Here is an 18,775-nt window from a genome sequence, read left to right as displayed (position 1 = left end):
CCTTCCTTTCCCCTCGAGGAACTTCGCCTTTTCCGAGGTAACCCCAGACTCCCTGTTTTAGAACCGAGTTAAGATGCTCACCCTTCTCCCTTGTTTGGTTCCCCCCTGCCGTTTAGCTACTCGTAGGCCCGGTTGTCCGCCAGGGACGGGCCTAGTTCCTTCCTCAGCTCCTCCTCCGCCGCCGCGTATCCCCTCCCCCTCTCCGCCTCCGCGGATTTTGCCGGCCGGTGCCTGTGACCGGAAAGGGTCTCTAACGGCCGTTTCTTGGGTAATCTTAAATCCTCTTTATTATTGCGAGCTTTAGAGCGCTTGGGGGTCTGGATCTATTAATAAGATTATTCTGGGCCTAGTGTCCTGTAGTGTCTCTCAGCCGTTATAATAGTGAAATGTTTCAATTACAACTAACTCAGACTAATATTTGCTACTTTGTTAAAATACTCGAGAAGACGATGGAAGGGGACTTTGAAATGGTAGTGATTAATTACAGCAAGTGAAAGTGGACTTTGTGTGTAGGTCTGTTATTTTCTTGCTACCCCTGCCCCAGTTGACACGCTATTTTTGTCGTTGCTGGTAGACTTTACATAATTTGCGCTTGGCTTCACAAAATTTGAAGGCGAAGAGATTGTTAAGGAAATGGTTGTTTAGTTAGGAAAATAGTGTATCATGTTCAGCGGTTGTCTTTCGGTATTTGCTTTGTATAAGATACTCAGTTCTTTAAAGTACAGAGGTAGAAAAGAGATCTTGAAACGTAAATGTTCCGAGTTCAAATGTTTTTAATTGTATTTTAAAAGTTGAGTGCAAGAGCAGTACGTGAATTTGAAAATGGGCCGAAAACCAGTTGTAAGTACCCAAAGTAATACAGGATTATTAGGGCAGTGATGTATTATTGTTAGAATTATCACTTTTGCAGAATCTCTTGTTTTTTAAGTGGAAATAGATCCACTCACATTGCTTTTTAAATTTCTGTGATATTGCTAGTAGTGTTTTAGGATGAGAAGAGACCCAAGCTAAGAGAATATAATTTTCCTAACAAGTCTTGCTGGATGCTTTAAGTAGTTGTTTGCTTAATTTAACAAGCTGTGTTTTTGTAACTTTTAAAAGCTAGTCTTTCCTTTAGAAAATGAGTGTTTTATTACAGAGAATTTAGAAGAAATGAAAAAGGAGAAAATAAAAAACTCACATTATTGATATTCTTATGTCATTCCCCCCCCCATGTATTGTGTGATATGTGATCATCTTGTTTTACATTGATCATTTTTCCATCTAATACGTTGTGAACAAGTTTGTCCTTCCCATTTTGTCTTTTGGACTTCTTCATGGCTGCATAGAATCCTATTGTAGGAATATATTGTTGCATATTTAGGTGGTTTGAAATTTTCATTGCTTTTCAGTAAATGCAGTTAACAATTGGTAGCTTTAAGATGAAATCATTACTTCCTTGTAGATTAACTTTTGAAACCATAATTTTCTGATTTTCAGATTTGTCATAATTATGTATAAGTGCTTAGGAATATTGTAAAATAAAGTGCTACAGAAAAGAATATCTAAAAATAATATTAGACGAAGCACTTTATTACTAGAGGAATATGCAGTTTCTCTTCAAGCAACACACAATACGTTATCAGTCTGCAAACAAGTTTTTGATTATTTGTCATTTCAGTGAGCTATTTTTTTCTCATCTGCTTTTATGTAAATTAGAGTATTGAGGCTGACAGATAGTTAAAAACAAGTTATCGAACTTCTATTATAGATGGTGTGTAAGAATATGGCCTCTGGTTTGAGTACCACCTTCACCGCTTAGTAGCTGTGTGACCTTCAGCTAAGTTTCTTCATTTATAAAAGAATAATAGTGGTGATCTTAGAGTTTTGTTAGGATTAAATGAGTTAATGTAGAACAGTACGACAGTAGCTAATAGTCAACAAATGTTCATTATTATAATTATACAATTCATTGTATTAGAAAACCAGATATTCCTTAATAACATTTAGGTAACTACTGAATTTTTTTTGGTTTTTCATCATTCAGACTTTTATCAGGTAGTGGAGCATAATTGTTTTATGCTTTCATTTAGCTAAAATTGAAGTTAAAATCAAACTGTTGCTGAAATTATTTGATTTTTCAAAATTTTGCAAATTCACAGAAAAATAGTAAAAATTACTGGGCGAATGACATGTTCTTAACCTATTTAAGGATTTCTCTGGCCCTGTGAATGGAAAATGTGTTAAGCCATCTATGCTTTTACTGTTGGTATAAATGCCACTTGTTTTATGTGAGTTTTTTAAACCACGGTTCTTGATAATTGTGTAAAAATTACATAAATTATTTTCCTTTTTAAGTTTAGTGGCATTTCAGTAACAGTGTAAGCCTGCATAGAGGTTACAGGTTACCCTTTTTATTCAGTGTGCCTGTGGCTAGCTTTTATGTTCCTTGATACTATTGATGGTGATTGTGATTTATGCACAGGTGTGGCTTTAATGTAGCCATGGTTTCTACCATAATGTTAGGGCACATGTTTTTCTTTTGATTTATAACTGGGCTCTTTATTAATTTTTCTCCCCTAAGAGAAATATGTGGGCAACCCAAAAGCCTAAAGTTAGATTTCTGAAATTATTTTGTTTAAATAAGAGTGTACTTAGAAACCTGTTTTAAAGAGTTTTTCTTAATTTTCATAGTTCTGAAAACTTTAATTGTATAAAGTGAAATGTCCTAAATATAAGTAGATCCTGTTAAGGATGCATTATTAGTGGTGAATATCTAAAATAGGAAAAAGGTAAAACGTCTGACCGTCAGTACAGCATGATTATTGTAATTAATTGGATTACTTTTTAAATTAATGGTATAACAAAATATTAATGAATTTCGATAACTTTTCATGTCAAGTGGAAGGAATGAAGGCCAGCTGAATGGTGAAACAAATACACCCATTGAAGGAAACCAGGCGGGTGATGCAGCTGCCTCTGCCAGGAGTCTACCAAATGAAGAAATAGTGCAGAAGATAGAGGAAGTACTTTCTGGGGTCTTAGATACAGAACTACGATATAAGCCAGGTAAGTTGGAGATAATTAACTGTCTCAAAAATTTTCTTTTAAGATTTTTTTGAAATTTGAAGGTTAATATTAGTTTTTGACTTCAGTATTTAAGATATTTATTAAATTAAAAACTTCAGGCTGGGTGCAATGGCTCATGCCTATAATCCCAGCTCTTTGGGAGGCTGAGGTGGGTGGATCACCTGAGGTTAGGAGTTCGAGACCAACCTGGCCAACATGGAGAAACCCCCATCTCCACTAAAAATACAAAAATTAGCCGAGTGTGGTGGTGGGTGTCTGTAATCCCAGCTACTGGAAGCTGAGGCAGGAGAATTGCATGAACCCAGGAGGCAAAGGTTGCAGTGAGCTGAGATTTTTATTTTTTTTTGAAACTCCGTCTCAAAAAAAAAAATTCAGTAAATTTAAGCTTTTTAAAAATTGATTTAATGAAGACTTTCTTGTTTAAATTCTCCATGCTTCCACTGAAACACAAACATTGATGTACTTGTTTGCTCTGCTGGTAGAATACAATTTTTATCTTTGACTTAGTTTCAGTTTATTTGATTCAGTTTCTTAGTATCAGGAATTTGAGTATGCATTTTTATTAAACAATTGTGTAAAAACATCCATCCCACTTACACTGCAGTGGATGAAGAGGAATCATTGCTTGAATACTTAGCGTTTTTGGAATTGATTAATTGATGTTTAGAAATGAAGGATTTGGCCACAAAAATAACAGTCATTACCTTGATTTAGTTCTGGAATCAAGTTTGTAATATGGTTTGTCCTTCTCTTTTTTGGGGGGAACTTTAGCTGTGCTAAAGTAAATAAAGTTCATGACTCTCACAGACTTTAGCTATTCTTAGATTCATGGCTCTAACAACCTTGATTGAAGTATAACTTAGCTAACATTTTGTATTATGAAACAATAGAAAATGATTAGTTTTGCTTCGGCCTATGTCAAGTGTTGATTTGTTGATTTATTTTTTTCTGTAGTCTTAATGGCTCAGATTTCTGATGAGCTTTTTTTGGGATCCCTAAGATTTATCTAATTTGATATTGGCATTAGAGTAAATAAATCTCATTTGGTTGTTGAAGTTGAATACTCCCATCTCTTTAAGAGGGTATGTAAATTCAGACCTTAAATTATAAATTAAGGACTAAGAATTTCCTGTCTAAAATCAGTATTCTTTTCTAAAATAGAAACATTTAAAAAGTTATTTATTAGTGGTTTTAGAATAGTATTGGGGGGAAATGTTATTTTTATTAGAATGTGACATAGGCATGATAAGGTAAAATTTGAGTTCTCTATGAATATTTTATATTTGTTGTTCAGATATTTTTATACTCTATAGAAGCAGTCACTAACCTTTGCTGAAAGCTTATTCTGTGCCAGGCATTGTTTGATGTACTTTGCATATTTTAACTCACTTTATCCTCTAACTCTAGAAGACACAACACGTGTGTCAGTAATTTGGCCAAGACCATTAACCTAGTAGTGATGAATTGGTTGAGGATTCAAAAGTGGCAGTCTGTTCAGAGCCAGTGCCATATTGCTTCCTGTGTAAACAAGGGTTACTAATCGCAAAAATTATATTATGTGGGTATTTTTAATAGGAACTGTAGCAACTAATAACATGAAATATATTCCTTGACGAAAGTAGTTTAAAAGTAATTTTGCTGTAATTTGAGAGCTGGAGGAAATAATTATTTTAATAGAATTTCATGAAACATATCTTAATGTAATTCAAAGTAAGTTTTGGTGTTAAACTAATAATTTATTTTTAAGCCAGGCATTAGTTGTGGAAAGAAGTATCAGAAAAGTAGTAGTCTCCAGGATGTTTTATGTAAAATAGTTTATTGGGTAACTTTTAATTTAACGTGAGGTGTTATACTGTGGGTTTTTTTTTTTTTTTTGGACAGAGTCTTGCTCTGTCACCTAGGCTGGAGTACAGTGGTGCGATCTCAGCTCACTGCATCCTCCACCTGCTGGGTTCAAGTGATTCTCCCACCTCAGCCTCCCAAATAGCTGGGACTACAGGTGCGTGTCACCATGCCTGGCTAATTTTTGTATTTTTAGTAGAGACAGGGTTTCACCGTGCTGGCCAGGCTGGTTTTGAACTCCTGACTTCGTGATTCACCTGCCTCAGCCTCTCAAAGTGCTGACATTACAGGTGTGAGCCACTGCACCTGGCCTGTACTATGGTGTTTTAACATGGAATGTAAATATGGGCTTATATAATTTAATCTAACTCTAGTTTGGGGAATGTCTGACAAAATTAATTTCTATTACTTTCAGACTTGAAAGAGGCCTCCAGAAAAAGTAGATGTGTATCTGTACAAACAGATCCTACTGATGAAATTCCCACTAAAAAGTCAAAGAAGCATAAAAAGCATAAAAACAAAAAGAAGAAAAAGAAGAAAGAAAAGGAAAAAAAATATAAAAGACAGCCAGAAGAATCTGAGTCAAAGACGAAATCTCATCATGATGGGAACATAGATTTAGAATCTGATTCCTTTTTAAAGTTTGATTCCGAACCTTCAGCTATGGCGCTGGAGCTTCCTACAAGAGCATTTGGCCTATCTGAGACCAATGAATCCCCTGCAGTTGTGCTAGAACCTCCTATAGTATCAATGGAGGTACCAGAGCCACACATCTTAGAAACTCTGAAGCCAGCTACAAAAACTGCAGAACTGTCAGTTCCATCTACATCAGTAATCTCAGAGCAGTCAGAGCAGTCTGTGGCAGTAACGCCAGAACCATCCATGACAAAGATTCTGGATTCCTTTGCAACAGCACCAGTGCCTACCACAACAGTGGTGTTGAAGTCATCTGAGCCAGTCGTAACAATGTCAGTGGAGTATCAGATGAAGTCTGTGCTGAAATCTGTGGAGAGCACATCTCCAGAGCCATCAAAGATCATGTTGGTAGAGCCCCCAGTAGCAAAAGTGTTAGAGCCTTCAGAAACCCTTGTGGTATCATCAGAGACACCTACTGAGGTGTACCCTGAGCCAAGCACATCAACAACAATGGATTTTCCAGAGTCATCTGCAATTGAAGCGCTAAGATTGCCAGAGCAGCCTGTAGACGCACCATCGGAGATTGCAGATTCATCCATGACAAGACCGCAGGAGTTGCCGGAGCTGCCTAAGACCACAGCGTTGGAGCTGCAGGAGTCGTCGGTGGCCTCAGCGATGGAGTTGCCGGGGCCACCTGCGACCTCCATGCCGGAGTTGCAGGGGCCCCCTGTGACTCCAGTGCCGGAGTTACCTGGGCCCTCTGCTACCCCGGTGCCAGAGTTGCCAGGGCCCCTTTCTACCCCAGTGCCTGAGTTGCCAGGGCCCCCTGCGACAGCAGTGCCTGAGTTGCCAGGGCCCTCTGTGACACCAGTGCCACAGTTGTCGCAGGAATTGCCAGGGCTTCCAGCACCATCCATGGGGTTGGAGCCACCACAGGAGGTACCAGAGCCACCTGTGATGGCACAGGAGTTGCCAGGGCTGCCTTTGGTGACAGCAGCAGTAGAGTTGCCAGAGCAGCCTGCGGTAACAGTAGCAATGGAGTTGACCGAACAACCTGTGACGACGACAGAGTTGGAGCAGCCTGTGGGGATGACAACGGTGGAACATCCTGGGCATCCTGAGGTGACAACGGCAACAGGGTTGCTGGGGCAGCCTGAGGCAACGATGGTGCTGGAGTTGCCAGGACAGCCAGTGGCAACGACAGCGCTGGAGTTGCCGGGGCAGCCTTCGGTGACTGGGGTGCCAGAGTTGCCAGGGCTGCCTTCGGCAACTAGGGCACTGGAGTTGTCGGGGCAGCCTGTGGCAACTGGGGCACTAGAGTTGCCTGGGCCGCTCATGGCAGCTGGGGCACTGGAGTTCTCGGGGCAGTCTGGGGCAGCTGGAGCACTGGAGCTTTTGGGGCAGCCTCTGGCAACAGGGGTGCTGGAGTTGCCAGGGCAGCCTGGGGCGCCAGAGTTGCCTGGGCAGCCCGTGGCAACTGTGGCGCTGGAGATCTCTGTTCAGTCTGTGGTGACAACATCGGAGCTGTCAACGATGACCGTGTCGCAGTCCCTGGAGGTGCCCTCGACGACAGCGCTGGAATCCTATAATACGGTAGCACAGGAGCTGCCTACTACATTAGTGGGGGAGACTTCTGTAACAGTAGGAGTGGATCCCTTGATGGCCCCAGAATCCCATATATTAGCTTCTAACACCATGGAGACCCATATATTAGCATCCAACACCATGGACTCCCAAATGCTAGCGTCCAACACCATGGACTCCCAGATGCTAGCATCCAACACCATGGACTCCCAGATGTTAGCGTCTAGCACCATGGACTCCCAGATGTTAGCAACTAGTACCATGGACTCCCAAATGTTAGCAACTAGCTCCATGGACTCCCAGATGTTAGCAACTAGCACTATGGACTCCCAGATGTTAGCAACCAGTTCCATGGACTCCCAGATGTTAGCAACCAGCTCCATGGACTCCCAGATGTTAGCAACCAGCTCCATGGACTCCCAGATGTTAGCAACCAGCTCCATGGACTCCCAGATGTTAGCAACCAGCACCATGGATTCTCAGATGTTAGCAACCAGCACCATGGACTCCCAGATGTTAGCAACTAGCTCAATGGATTCCCAGATGTTAGCATCTGGCACTATGGACTCTCAAATGTTAGCTTCTGGCACCATGGATGCCCAGATGTTAGCGTCTGGTACCATGGATGCCCAGATGTTAGCGTCTAGTACCCAAGATTCTGCTATGTTGGGTTCAAAATCTCCTGATCCCTATAGGTTAGCTCAGGATCCTTACAGGTTAGCTCAGGATCCCTATAGGTTGGGCCATGACCCCTATAGATTAGGTCATGATGCTTACAGGTTAGGACAGGACCCTTATAGATTAGGCCATGATCCCTACAGACTAACTCCTGATCCCTACAGGATGTCACCTAGACCCTATAGGATAGCACCCAGGTCCTATAGAATAGCACCCAGGCCATATAGGTTAGCACCTAGACCCCTGATGTTAGCATCTAGACGTTCTATGATGATGTCCTATGCTGCAGAACGTTCCATGATGTCATCTTACGAACGCTCTATGATGTCTTATGAGCGGTCTATGATGTCCCCTATGGCTGAGCGCTCTATGATGTCAGCCTACGAGCGCTCTATGATGTCAGCCTACGAGCGCTCTATGATGTCCCCTATGGCTGAGCGCTCTATGATGTCAGCTTATGAACGCTCTATGATGTCAGCTTATGAACGCTCCATGATGTCCCCAATGGCTGATCGATCTATGATGTCCATGGGTGCCGACCGGTCTATGATGTCGTCATACTCTGCTGCTGACCGGTCTATGATGTCATCGTACTCTGCAGCTGACCGATCTATGATGTCATCTTATACTGCTGATCGTTCAATGATGTCTATGGCTGCTGATTCTTACACCGATTCTTACACTGACACATATACAGAGGCATATATGGTGCCACCTTTGCCTCCTGAAGAGCCCCCAACAATGCCACCGTTGCCACCTGAGGAGCCACCAATGACACCACCGTTGCCTCCTGAGGAACCACCAGAGGGTCCAGCATTGCCCACTGAGCAGTCAGCATTAACAGCTGAAAATACGTGGCCTGCAGAGGTGCCATCATTACCTTCTGAAGAGTCTGTATCGCAGCCTGAGGCTCCTGTGAGTCAAAGTGAGATTTCAGAGCCTTCAGCAGTGCCTACTGATTATTCAATGTCAGCATCAGATCCCTCAGTTTTAGTATCAGAGGCTACTGTGACTGTTCCAGAACCACCGCCAGAGCCAGAATCTTCAATTACATCAACACCTGTAGAGTCTGCGGTAGTAGCAGAAGAACATGAAGTTGTTCAAGAGAGACCAGTGACTTGTATGGTATCTGAAACTCCCACAATGTCAGCTGAACCAACTGTGCTAGCATCAGAGCCTCCTGTTTTGGCAGAGACAGCAGAAACATTTGAATCCATGAGAGCCTCAGGACACGTTGCCTCAGAGGTATCTACATCCTTGTTGGAGCCAGCAGTAACTACTCCAGTGCTGGCAGAGAGCATTCTGGAGCCTCCAACCATGGCTGTCCCAGAGTCTTCTGCTATGGCTGTCCTGGAGTCTTCAGCTGTGACCGTCCTGGAGTCTTCGACTGTGACTGTCCTGGAGTCTTCGACTGTGACTGTTCTGGAGCCTTCGGTTGTGACTGTCCCGGAGCCTCCTGTTGTAGCTGAGCCAGACTATATTACCATTCCTGTGCCAGTTGTTTCTGCGCTGGAGCCTTCTTTGCCTGTCCTGGAACCAGCGGTGTCAGTCCTTCACCCTTCTATGATTGTTTCAGAATCATCTGTTTCTGTCCAGGAGTCTACTGTGACAGTTTCAGAGCCTGCTGTCACTGTCTCAGAGCAGACTCAAGTAATACCAACTGAGGTGGCTATAGAGTCCACACCAATGATACTAGAATCTAGTATTATGTCATCACATGTTATGAAAGGAATTAATCTACCCTCTGGTGATCAAAATCTTGCTCCAGAGATTGGCATGCAGGAGATTCCTTTGCATTCAGTTGAAGAGCCACATGCTGAGGTACACCTGAAAAGTGACTCTTACGAAAGTGAACATGGTGTAAATATAGACCTTAATATAAATAATCATTTAATTGCTAAAGAAATGGAACATAATACAGTGTGTGCTGCTAGTACTAGTCCTGTTGGGGAAATTGGTGAAGAGAAAATTTTGCCCACCAGTGAGACTAAACAGTGCACAGTATTGGATACCTACCCTGGTGTTAGTGAAGCTGATGCAAGAGAAACTCTATCTTCTACTGGTCCTCTTGCTCTGGAACCTGATGCAACAGGAACTAGTAAGGGTATTGAATTTATCACAACATCTGCTCTCAGTTCAATTAATAAATATGATATTGATGTATCTTTAACTACTCAAGATACTGAACATGACATGGTAATTTCTACCAGTCCTAGTGGTGGTAGTGAAGCTGACATTGAAGGGCCTTTGCCTGCTAAAGATATTCATCTTGATTTACCATCTAATAATACCCTTGTTAGTAAGGATACAGAAGAACCATTACCTGTAAAAGAGAGTGACCAGACGTTAGCAGCTCTGCTCAGCCCTAAAGAAAGTAGTGGAGGAGAAAAAGAAGTACCTCCCCCTCCTAAAGAGACACTGTCTGATTCAGGATTTTCTGCCAATATTGAGGATATTAATGAAGCAGATTTAGTGAGACCATTACTTCCTAAGGACATGGAACGTCTTACAAGCCTTAGAGCTGGCATTGAAGGACCTTTACTTGCAAGTGATGTTGGACGTGACAAATCTGTTGCCAGCCCGGTTGTAAGTAGTATGCCAGAAAGAGCTTCAGAGTCGTCTTCAGAGGAAAAGGATGATTATGAAATTTTTGTAAAAGTTAAGGACACTCATGAAAAAAGCAAGAAAAATAAGAACCGTGATAAGGGTGAGAAAGAGAAGAAAAGAGACTCTTCATTAAGATCTCGAAGTAAGCGTTCCAAATCTTCTGAACACAAATCACGCAAGCGTACCAGTGAATCTCGTTCTCGGGCAAGGAAGAGATCATCTAAGTCCAAGTCTCATCGCTCTCAAACACGTTCACGGTCACGTTCAAGACGCAGGAGGAGGAGCAGCAGATCAAGATCAAAGTCTAGAGGAAGACGATCTGTATCAAAAGAGAAGCGCAAAAGGTCTCCAAAGCACAGATCCAAGTCTAGGGAAAGGAAAAGAAAAAGATCAAGTTCCAGGGATAACCGAAAGACAGTTAGAGCTCGAAGTCGAACCCCAAGTCGCCGGAGTCGGAGTCATACTCCAAGTCGTCGACGAAGGTCTAGATCTGTGGGTAGGAGAAGGAGCTTTAGCATTTCCCCAAGCCGCCGGAGCCGCACCCCCAGCCGCCGGAGCCGTACCCCCAGCCGCCGGAGCCGCACCCCCAGCCGTCGGAGCCGTACCCCCAGCCGTCGGAGCCGCACCCCAAGCCGCCGGAGAAGATCAAGGTCTGTGGTAAGAAGACGAAGCTTCAGTATCTCACCAGTCAGATTAAGGCGATCAAGAACACCCTTGAGAAGAAGGTTTAGCAGATCTCCCATCCGTCGTAAAAGATCCAGGTCTTCTGAACGAGGCAGATCACCCAAACGTCTGACAGATTTGGGTGAGTCATTTTAAAATTTAATGGGATAGTGGTAGAAAATGTTTTAAACCTTAATTTTTTCTGAACTTGAGTCAAGTGAAATATTTACTTACTGGTTTAGGATAAATATTTCTGTCTTTAAGTTTTTATGATTAAATGGTACTGTATTTAGGAAGTACTGGGATCAGTGTATTGAAATTAGAGTTAAAAAGTCCTGTGTCAGAGTATAGTAGAATCAAGGTGTTTCCATACTTGAATGTTTTATTTTGTTTCAGTTATCGTGCCATAGCTAAAAATGGAAAGCAGAAGCAGATGTAGAACTCTAGCTAAATTAAAAACAAGCTAAGTATATGCTCAGATTGTTATTGTATGTGTTCTAACATACATCCTTGCAAATAAGCCTAAAATTACAACATTCCTTTTTAAATAAGTTAACATATCTTAAAATGGCATTATAGGACTGTTGGTGAAGGTAATTCTGATTGGTATAGTTGGTAATGGAAGTGAGTAAGGAATTTTGCATGTGGGGGTTATTTAACTGGGTAGGTGATACTAGCTAAATAAAGTTAAATATTTTAGATCAGAGTGATTTTTTAATAACCCGTTCTGCTTTACTTTAACTGCTCTAATTTCCCCTGATTTTAAGTAGTGTACAGAGGTGATTAAAACTTGATTGATATGCATGATTACCTACAATATGTATGGATGATTTATCCTTATCCCAGTATACTGGACATTTCTAGGCCAGGATTGACTAAAGAAGAAGAGGTTAAGAGTAAAAAGGGAGAATCTGCATTCAGTTCAACAGAAGTTTTCTGAGTTCTTTTTTATTCACAGCAGAGGAACAGGATGTAATTCCTCAAGTGATTACAAGTTGGTGGAGGAGATATGGGTAAAATGCATATATGTCTCTCTTACCAAATAGTAACACTAAGAAAGAACAGAATGTAATTGCTATAATACTGATAGAGGTGAGGTACTTTAGGAATGCAATGGGAAAAGGAATGTTAATTCTGACTTAATGACAACTTGTTGGATGAGGTGGCACTTAGGCTGGGCGCAGTGGCTCATGCCTGTAGTCCCAGCACTTTGGGAGGCCGAGGCGGGTGGATCATCTGAGGTCAGGAATCCGAGACCAGCCTGGCCAACATGGAGAAACCCCGTCTCTACTAAAAATACAAAAAATTAGCCAGGTATGGTGGCACACGCCTGTAGTCCCAGCTACTCAGGAGGCTGAGGCAGGAGAATCGCTTGAACCCGGGAGGTGGAGGTTGCAGTGAGCCAAGATGGCACCATTGTACTGCAGCCTGGGCAACAGAGTGAGACTGTCTAAAAAAAAAAAAAAAAAAGAGGCTGCACTTTAACTGGGGCTCAAAGAGTGATTTAAGGTGTCAGATTAGAAAGAGAGTAGGGTCATGATAGTTTTGTGAAATAAAATTGGCTTTGGCAGGTTTATATCTTAGAGTGTGTTTAGTAGAGTGATCATTATAGTTGTGTAGTAACCTATTGTAATATTCAAATGGGAAGCTCAATATGTGGACTCAATTCTTTGAATGAGGCCACTGCTTAAAAACTTTGAGCCAGTGGTTTGATCACAGCTATAACAGAGCAGAATATTGATGCCTACAATTTTTTCCTGTTTTTTTTCTTTTTTATTAGATACCCAAGTTCTTCGATGGATCTAGGATGTCTTTAGTTTTGTTAGTATGTTAGACTTTTGGTGATACAAAATGTACAGCTTTTTAGGAAAACTGCAGCTTGTATTTTTCTTCTTACAGATAAGGCTCAATTACTTGAAATAGCCAAAGCTAATGCAGCTGCCATGTGTGCTAAGGCTGGTGTCCCTTTACCGCCAAACCTAAAGCCTGCACCTCCACCTACTATAGAAGAGAAAGTTGCTAAAAAGTCAGGAGGAGCTACTATAGAAGAACTAACTGAGGTAAGCTAGACAGAATTTGTTTTCATTCTTAAATGGATTATTCCAGTGATGTTGACTCTGGAGCGTGCCAAAACCCGAATTGTGGGCAGAACTGATAATGGCTGGCACCGAGTGGCCAAAACCCGAAATACAGATGTGGCAGCGGCAGAAGCTCTGTTTAGCAGGCCATTATCCGGGATGGCTAAGCTCCGCTAGCTAAAAGTTACTTCCCATTACTTTTGCTTTCCAGTTTTAGAAGCCAAACTGACTGAGGAGTGGGACGGTTCGTTTGAATGGAGGAGGTGTTGAGTGAGCAACACGCAGAAGCTCGCCTACAGTTTCGTTTCCATTCACGACGTGTTCACTGATCGCCACGAGTATACTGCATATACGCAAAGACACAGACAATCTTCAGAAATGATCTTTTGCCACCGGAGCTTGGAAATTAATAAGAATAGCTGGCCATTGCCTGAAAGGAACTTCTTTCGCATCAACATTTCGGGTTTTGGCTGTTTGGTACCAGCCATTGGCGATAATGGCCGGCCATTATCAGTTCTTCCTGCGGTTCGGGTTTTGGCAGTAACATATATATTTTAAACACACTTATTTTTGTTTTTAAAAGTTTGATCTTTTCAATTGAGGCTTTTTTGGGGCTTTGTTTTACTACTATTTTTTTGGTGTAGGTGGGAGGGGGGAGATGCTAAAATATTGCTGCTAGGATCCAGAAATACCACACTGTTTCATATATTGGAACTTGTTATTGGCTAGCCTTATGCCAGCCTGCCACTGTCAATATATTCTGTTCCCCTTGATTACAAGCTTAATATACTCTTGTGTTTTTGGCGAAATGAGCTTTTTATCCTATTGTAATATTTTCAACTGATAATAGATGTCATTAAATCTACTGCTTGTATAGAGACAGGTCTACCCAAATTTACTCTTGACCTTTTTATAAAGCCAGGTAATGGAGTCTGTTCCTTTGTATCTCAGGAAGGAATTGACTTTGCTTTATGTATCAGACCTCATCAATTGCACCCTCTCCATCATGCCTTATTTGCCTAAGTTCTCCTCAACCCACAAAACATTTATGGAGAGACATGTTGCTATCTAATCCTGTTGCAAATGTTTCAGATCTTTTGTTTTGCCATACATTTGGGAAAATGTAAAAGCTTCTGAATCTGTTTCCTCACTTAGATTTATTACAATATGAATTACAACTTTTTTAAAAAAAAGTTGAGGGCCTTGTAAACGCTTCTATTGCTTATTTACCTAGTCCAAGCTCCTTATCCAAAATGCTATGGACAGTTAATATTTTGCTGTTTTTGGCCCCATCTTCAGCCTTCTTGTCCCAAGTTTCTTCTCACCTTTTTACCACCACCTGAGTAGGATGACTTTTCCATTCCCTACAAGTCTTTGTTCTTCACTATGAAAATCTGGCTTAGAATCTTCAAGGAATATTCCTTGATTCTCTAACTCTGCCTGACTCTATTCTCTCTCAAGCCTTTGTTCTTTTAGCACTTATGTACTCAGTTTGTATTATATCAGTTTGCACTTGTTAATTGTGTTGCTCTGTAAAAGTGTTCAATTATTTCATGTATATGTATTCCTTCTCTTGTACTAGATTGTAAGCTCCTTGAGAGCAGGGACCATGTCTTCTACTACTTCTTCTCCTTTTTTTTTTTTTTTTTTTTTTTGTATTCCCCAGACAGTGCCCAGTACAGTGCGCTCTCTGCACATAGTAGGTGCTCAATAAATGTTGTTGACTGACCAGCCAGAGTGTGTTTAAATATCAGTTAATATGCCAAGTTAATGGTTATCTATAACCTATCATGAATCTTGTTTAACGTTGGAAAGTTGCTTTTATGTGGTTTTGATTCTAAGAAATTACATGTTGTACATAAAGCGTAAGATTTATCTTTTGTTTGTTTTTACTTTTAAAGAAATGTAAACAGATCGCACAGAGTAAAGAAGATGATGATGTAATAGTGAATAAACCTCATGTTTCGGATGAAGAGGAAGAAGAACCTCCTTTTTATCATCATCCCTTTAAACTCAGTGAACCCAAACCTATTTTTTTCAATCTGAATGTGAGTATTAGTGCTTATGGATTGGTAAAACAGTGTAACTTGTGGAACTATTTAAATAAAACCCAAATCGAATTTAGTTTATTAATTTTTGTTTTAAATACTGTGAGAAATAATGTACAGTATCATTTCCTTCAGATTATGTCAAAAATCTCAGAAACCATTTAATGCAGATCAGATACTGAGCTTTAATTAAGAAACACTTTATTTTTTAGATTGCTGCAGCAAAACCAACTCCACCAAAAAGCCAGGTAACATTAACAAAAGAATTCCCTGTATCATCTGGATCTCAACATCGGAAAAAAGAAGCGGATAGTGTTTATGGAGAATGGGTTCCTGTAGAGAAAAATGGTGAAGAAAACAAAGATGATGATAATGTTTTCAGCAGCAATTTGCCCTCAGAGGTAAGTAGGAGGAATATTATGTATTTTTCCTTTTTTATACCTGAATCTGCCATTTCATTGTTATTTTATATCTGATTTGGATTCTGTTTCACTCTTCTTAGGGCCGGGTTAAACGGCAGGGCCGGGTTAGACGACAGATGAAACAACCCGCAGCTTCTCATTTGACAGTAACTCGATGCAATTCACTTTGTGGAACCAAGCCACAAAGTGAAAAGCATCGAATTGCAGAGAACAGTGTTATCACATCCCTACCCAACATTGGGCCCTCCCTGCACTTGTGGGAAGGTAGTCCAAGGTACAACTATTTAGCTTCCCGATTTGCTTCAAGGCTCTATAGCTCTAGATTTTGGTGGTAGCAAATTTATCGGGTGGAGGGATTGAGCGGAGAGGGGCAGATCCTCAGGTTCAACACAAGAACTGGATTGGAAAAGGTCACTGTAGGCTGATGTGAGCATCTTGGGTACATAGCCCATTGCCCTTAATGATGGTTTCTTACTGTTTCTCTGGGTTGTTTGTCAGATAGCCTTTAGTTTTAAATATTTTTCCTTCCCTTTGCTACCTTGGCCCTTTTAAATTCTTGTGTTTAACCTAATGCTCAGCCTTGGTACTCCATTCCCTTCTCCTTCCCCCCTTTGCTACTATTAAAAGTCGGAGAAGTGGAATTCACACGTTGAAATTTCCACGGGGCTATAGTTGTATCTTAATAATGCCAAGTGTCAAAACAACTCCATTAAAATGCCGCCTGGTTAAATAATGTGCTGCTAAATATAGTGCACATGAAAACAGCAAGACTGTATATATATGTAAATATATATATATATCTGTATCTTTGTATGTATCTCTGTATCTGTACCTTTGCTGTATCTTTTAATAAACAGTTTACTTTTATTTAACTTGTTGTGCAAAATCACGCTTGGGGGATCTGGGAGGGTGGAGTTTAATAGGGGGGTGGGAGTTTTAAATACTACAGATTAGTTGTCATCACCTCTTGCCCTTGGTTTCCAAAGCCCAGACTTTTGCCAAGGACTGGACTAGGTATCTGATGCCCATCTGGACATTTTTCTTGCAGTTCTTGGGTAGTAGGTCAGAGACACCTGTACTCTTCACGGCAGGTTCCCTTCCTTGGCTTGGCCATATCATCATCTTCCAGTAAACACCTCCAATTCAACAAATAAAACCTGTTTATAAAATCAGACAGTGAACAGAACCCAAATCAGAAGCTTTTTGATAGCAGTACTTTTTTCCCCAAGCTATTTACAGGTGACATTTTCACTTTTTTTTTGTTTGACCAGCATTTTGAGAGAACAAGTTCTATACAGTGAAGCTGGACATGATAACTAGCCAGTGCAACTTACAGTTACTGGCGATAATCTGTATTCCCATGGGATTCAACAAGTGAAGCAAGTTATGCCATCACCAGTTAGAGAGAGGGTTGGTTTGGATATTTTAGTGAGACCATTTGAGTTGTTAATCCCCAAATCAGGCTACCTGCATATCTCAAGAGAGAAAGGTTAACTGACATTTGCAGCTGACATAATCTTCTTGTAGCTGAATATAAACCACGATAAGAGGGTTGAACAGACTTACTTAGAAATCCTAATATGTATGCTTTTAGTAATTTCTTGCAGATTAAGCATTTGAAAAAGAATTGGGAAAAAAAATAGGTAGGGAGACAGTTTGTATGACAAATATTTTCCAGTGAAGTGAAGACTTAACAAATATTGCAGAATGCCAAGGGATCTTCCTGAGAAGATAAGTGAGCATAACTGTTTTGAATTTCTTCAGTTCAATCATGGGGAAAGTGTTTAGTAACTCCTGATGCTTACACTTTTTTGAGAGAGAGAGAGCGCGTGTGTGTGTGTGTGTATGTATGTGTATTTGAAATTTAGTACTTAGCCATTTTCAGTGTCAACACTGTGGTGCCTTAGCCTTGTTTGTCATCAAAAGTTGTCAGATTTTAAAGGTTGAGGAGAATTATTCCTAAACCTGGTGGGAAAAGTTGATAGAGAAAGGTACTCAAATAATGGTGACATTATTTTTTGTTAAAAAAATTTTTTTTCTTACCAAAGAAGAATCCTAGAAGGTAAAATTATTTTACAATTCTTTTCAAAGGGCTAAATGAATAAAGCAGATGATGTCTCTTGTGGGACGATATACGTAACTATTTGATATAAAACCTCTTTAAGCTACTTACAAGATTAGACTGAAAAGAACATACAGATTAATTCTAAAGAGAAGAATCCCAAAATACTAGGGCAAAGAGACAGGATTGCCTTTTGCTTTCATATCTGCACTTTTACCTGGCAATAATGTTAAAACATGTAGAGGAAATAGTCACAATTTGAAATGTTTAGTTGTGGTTATTTAGCTACCGTCTAAATATACTATACTGTATATATAGAAGGTAAAAGTAATGCATTTATTATTTATACAGTTAGTGTTATATATACCAGTGTTGTGAAATACTTTTGGTAACATTTTATGGGAGCACTAACCCTTCTGATTCCTTGTTAGAGTTTGAAATAAAGGCTTCTAGAGTAAAAGGAGATAGTTCTTTTAAATGGTCAACCTTTGAAATGAATAGTAATTTTTATCTATGCCTTTTTCATTTTAATAAATATAAATGGAGTTTGTGGTTCTTTGTTCTTGAGCATAAAACATTTAGGCAAAGATCACAGATTTTATCTCCATAAGAGGGCTGAATTAGCTTTGCTAATCCCTAATCCCACCAATTGTCTTGCATATGAATGCTCTTTGACATGAGTATGAATGGATAGACATTGTGGATGAAGCAGCATAAATTCATTTCTTATGGAAAAACAACTCATCAGACTGTGTGCGGTACTGCCATAGCATCGTCTTCATACTCAGAAACCAGCCAGCATCATCCTCAGTAAGGAGTGACTACAGAACTTTGACTGTATTTGTGTGAATTTGATTTATAAACAATGAAATAAAAAAGTTGGAAAACTAATATTTTAAAAATAGTCCTCAGGGGCATTAATTCTTGGTAATAAAGTTAGCAGAGGTTTATTGAGTAGAAGATTAGGATGTAATAAGACATAAGTGCAGTAATAACTCTACTCAACCATTACCATGGATTATCAGTCAAATGTTTAGGGGTCCAGAGGTGGTATTGTTAAGGTCTAGTGAATGCTTAGATGTTAAG

At 40.3% G+C, this 18,775-nt stretch overlaps 2 protein-coding genes across 7 annotated transcripts in view; one reads left to right on the top strand and one right to left on the bottom strand.

The window, feature by feature from the left end:
* GART (phosphoribosylglycinamide formyltransferase, phosphoribosylglycinamide synthetase, phosphoribosylaminoimidazole synthetase) overlaps window positions 1-178 on the bottom strand; it is a 39,891-nt gene extending 39,713 nt beyond the window's left edge. Inside the window, exon 1 of the mRNA XM_023190791.3 lies at window positions 82-178. The gene's annotated coding sequence lies outside the window, so the exon portion shown is untranslated. The remainder of the gene's footprint in view (window positions 1-81) is intronic.
* SON (SON DNA binding protein) overlaps window positions 1-18,775 on the top strand; it is a 34,000-nt gene that overhangs the window by 722 nt on the left and 14,503 nt on the right. For 4 of the 6 annotated variants that reach the window (XR_003309754.2, XR_003309753.2, XM_026456035.1 and 1 more), the window contains exons 2-6: window positions 2,882-3,048; window positions 5,327-11,221; window positions 12,979-13,139; window positions 15,059-15,205; window positions 15,418-15,606. Coding sequence is in view for 4 of the 6 variants with exons in the window: in XM_026456035.1 (XP_026311820.1) it covers window positions 2,882-3,048; window positions 5,327-11,221; window positions 12,979-13,139; window positions 15,059-15,205; window positions 15,418-15,606 (6,559 nt within the window). In the remaining 2 variants the exon portion in view is untranslated. Of the gene's footprint in view, window positions 1-2,881; window positions 3,049-5,326; window positions 11,222-12,978; window positions 13,140-13,368; window positions 14,887-15,058; window positions 15,206-15,417; window positions 15,607-15,707; window positions 16,500-18,775 lie in introns of those variants that run through there. The other 2 variants (XM_026456036.2, XM_026456037.2) reach the window with 2 other exon arrangements.

This window comes from Piliocolobus tephrosceles, chromosome 19 (assembly GCF_002776525.5).
Source record: "Piliocolobus tephrosceles isolate RC106 chromosome 19, ASM277652v3, whole genome shotgun sequence".
Classification (NCBI taxonomy): Eukaryota; Metazoa; Chordata; class Mammalia; order Primates; family Cercopithecidae; genus Piliocolobus; species Piliocolobus tephrosceles.
This window is presented reverse-complemented; position numbering and strand designations above follow the sequence as displayed.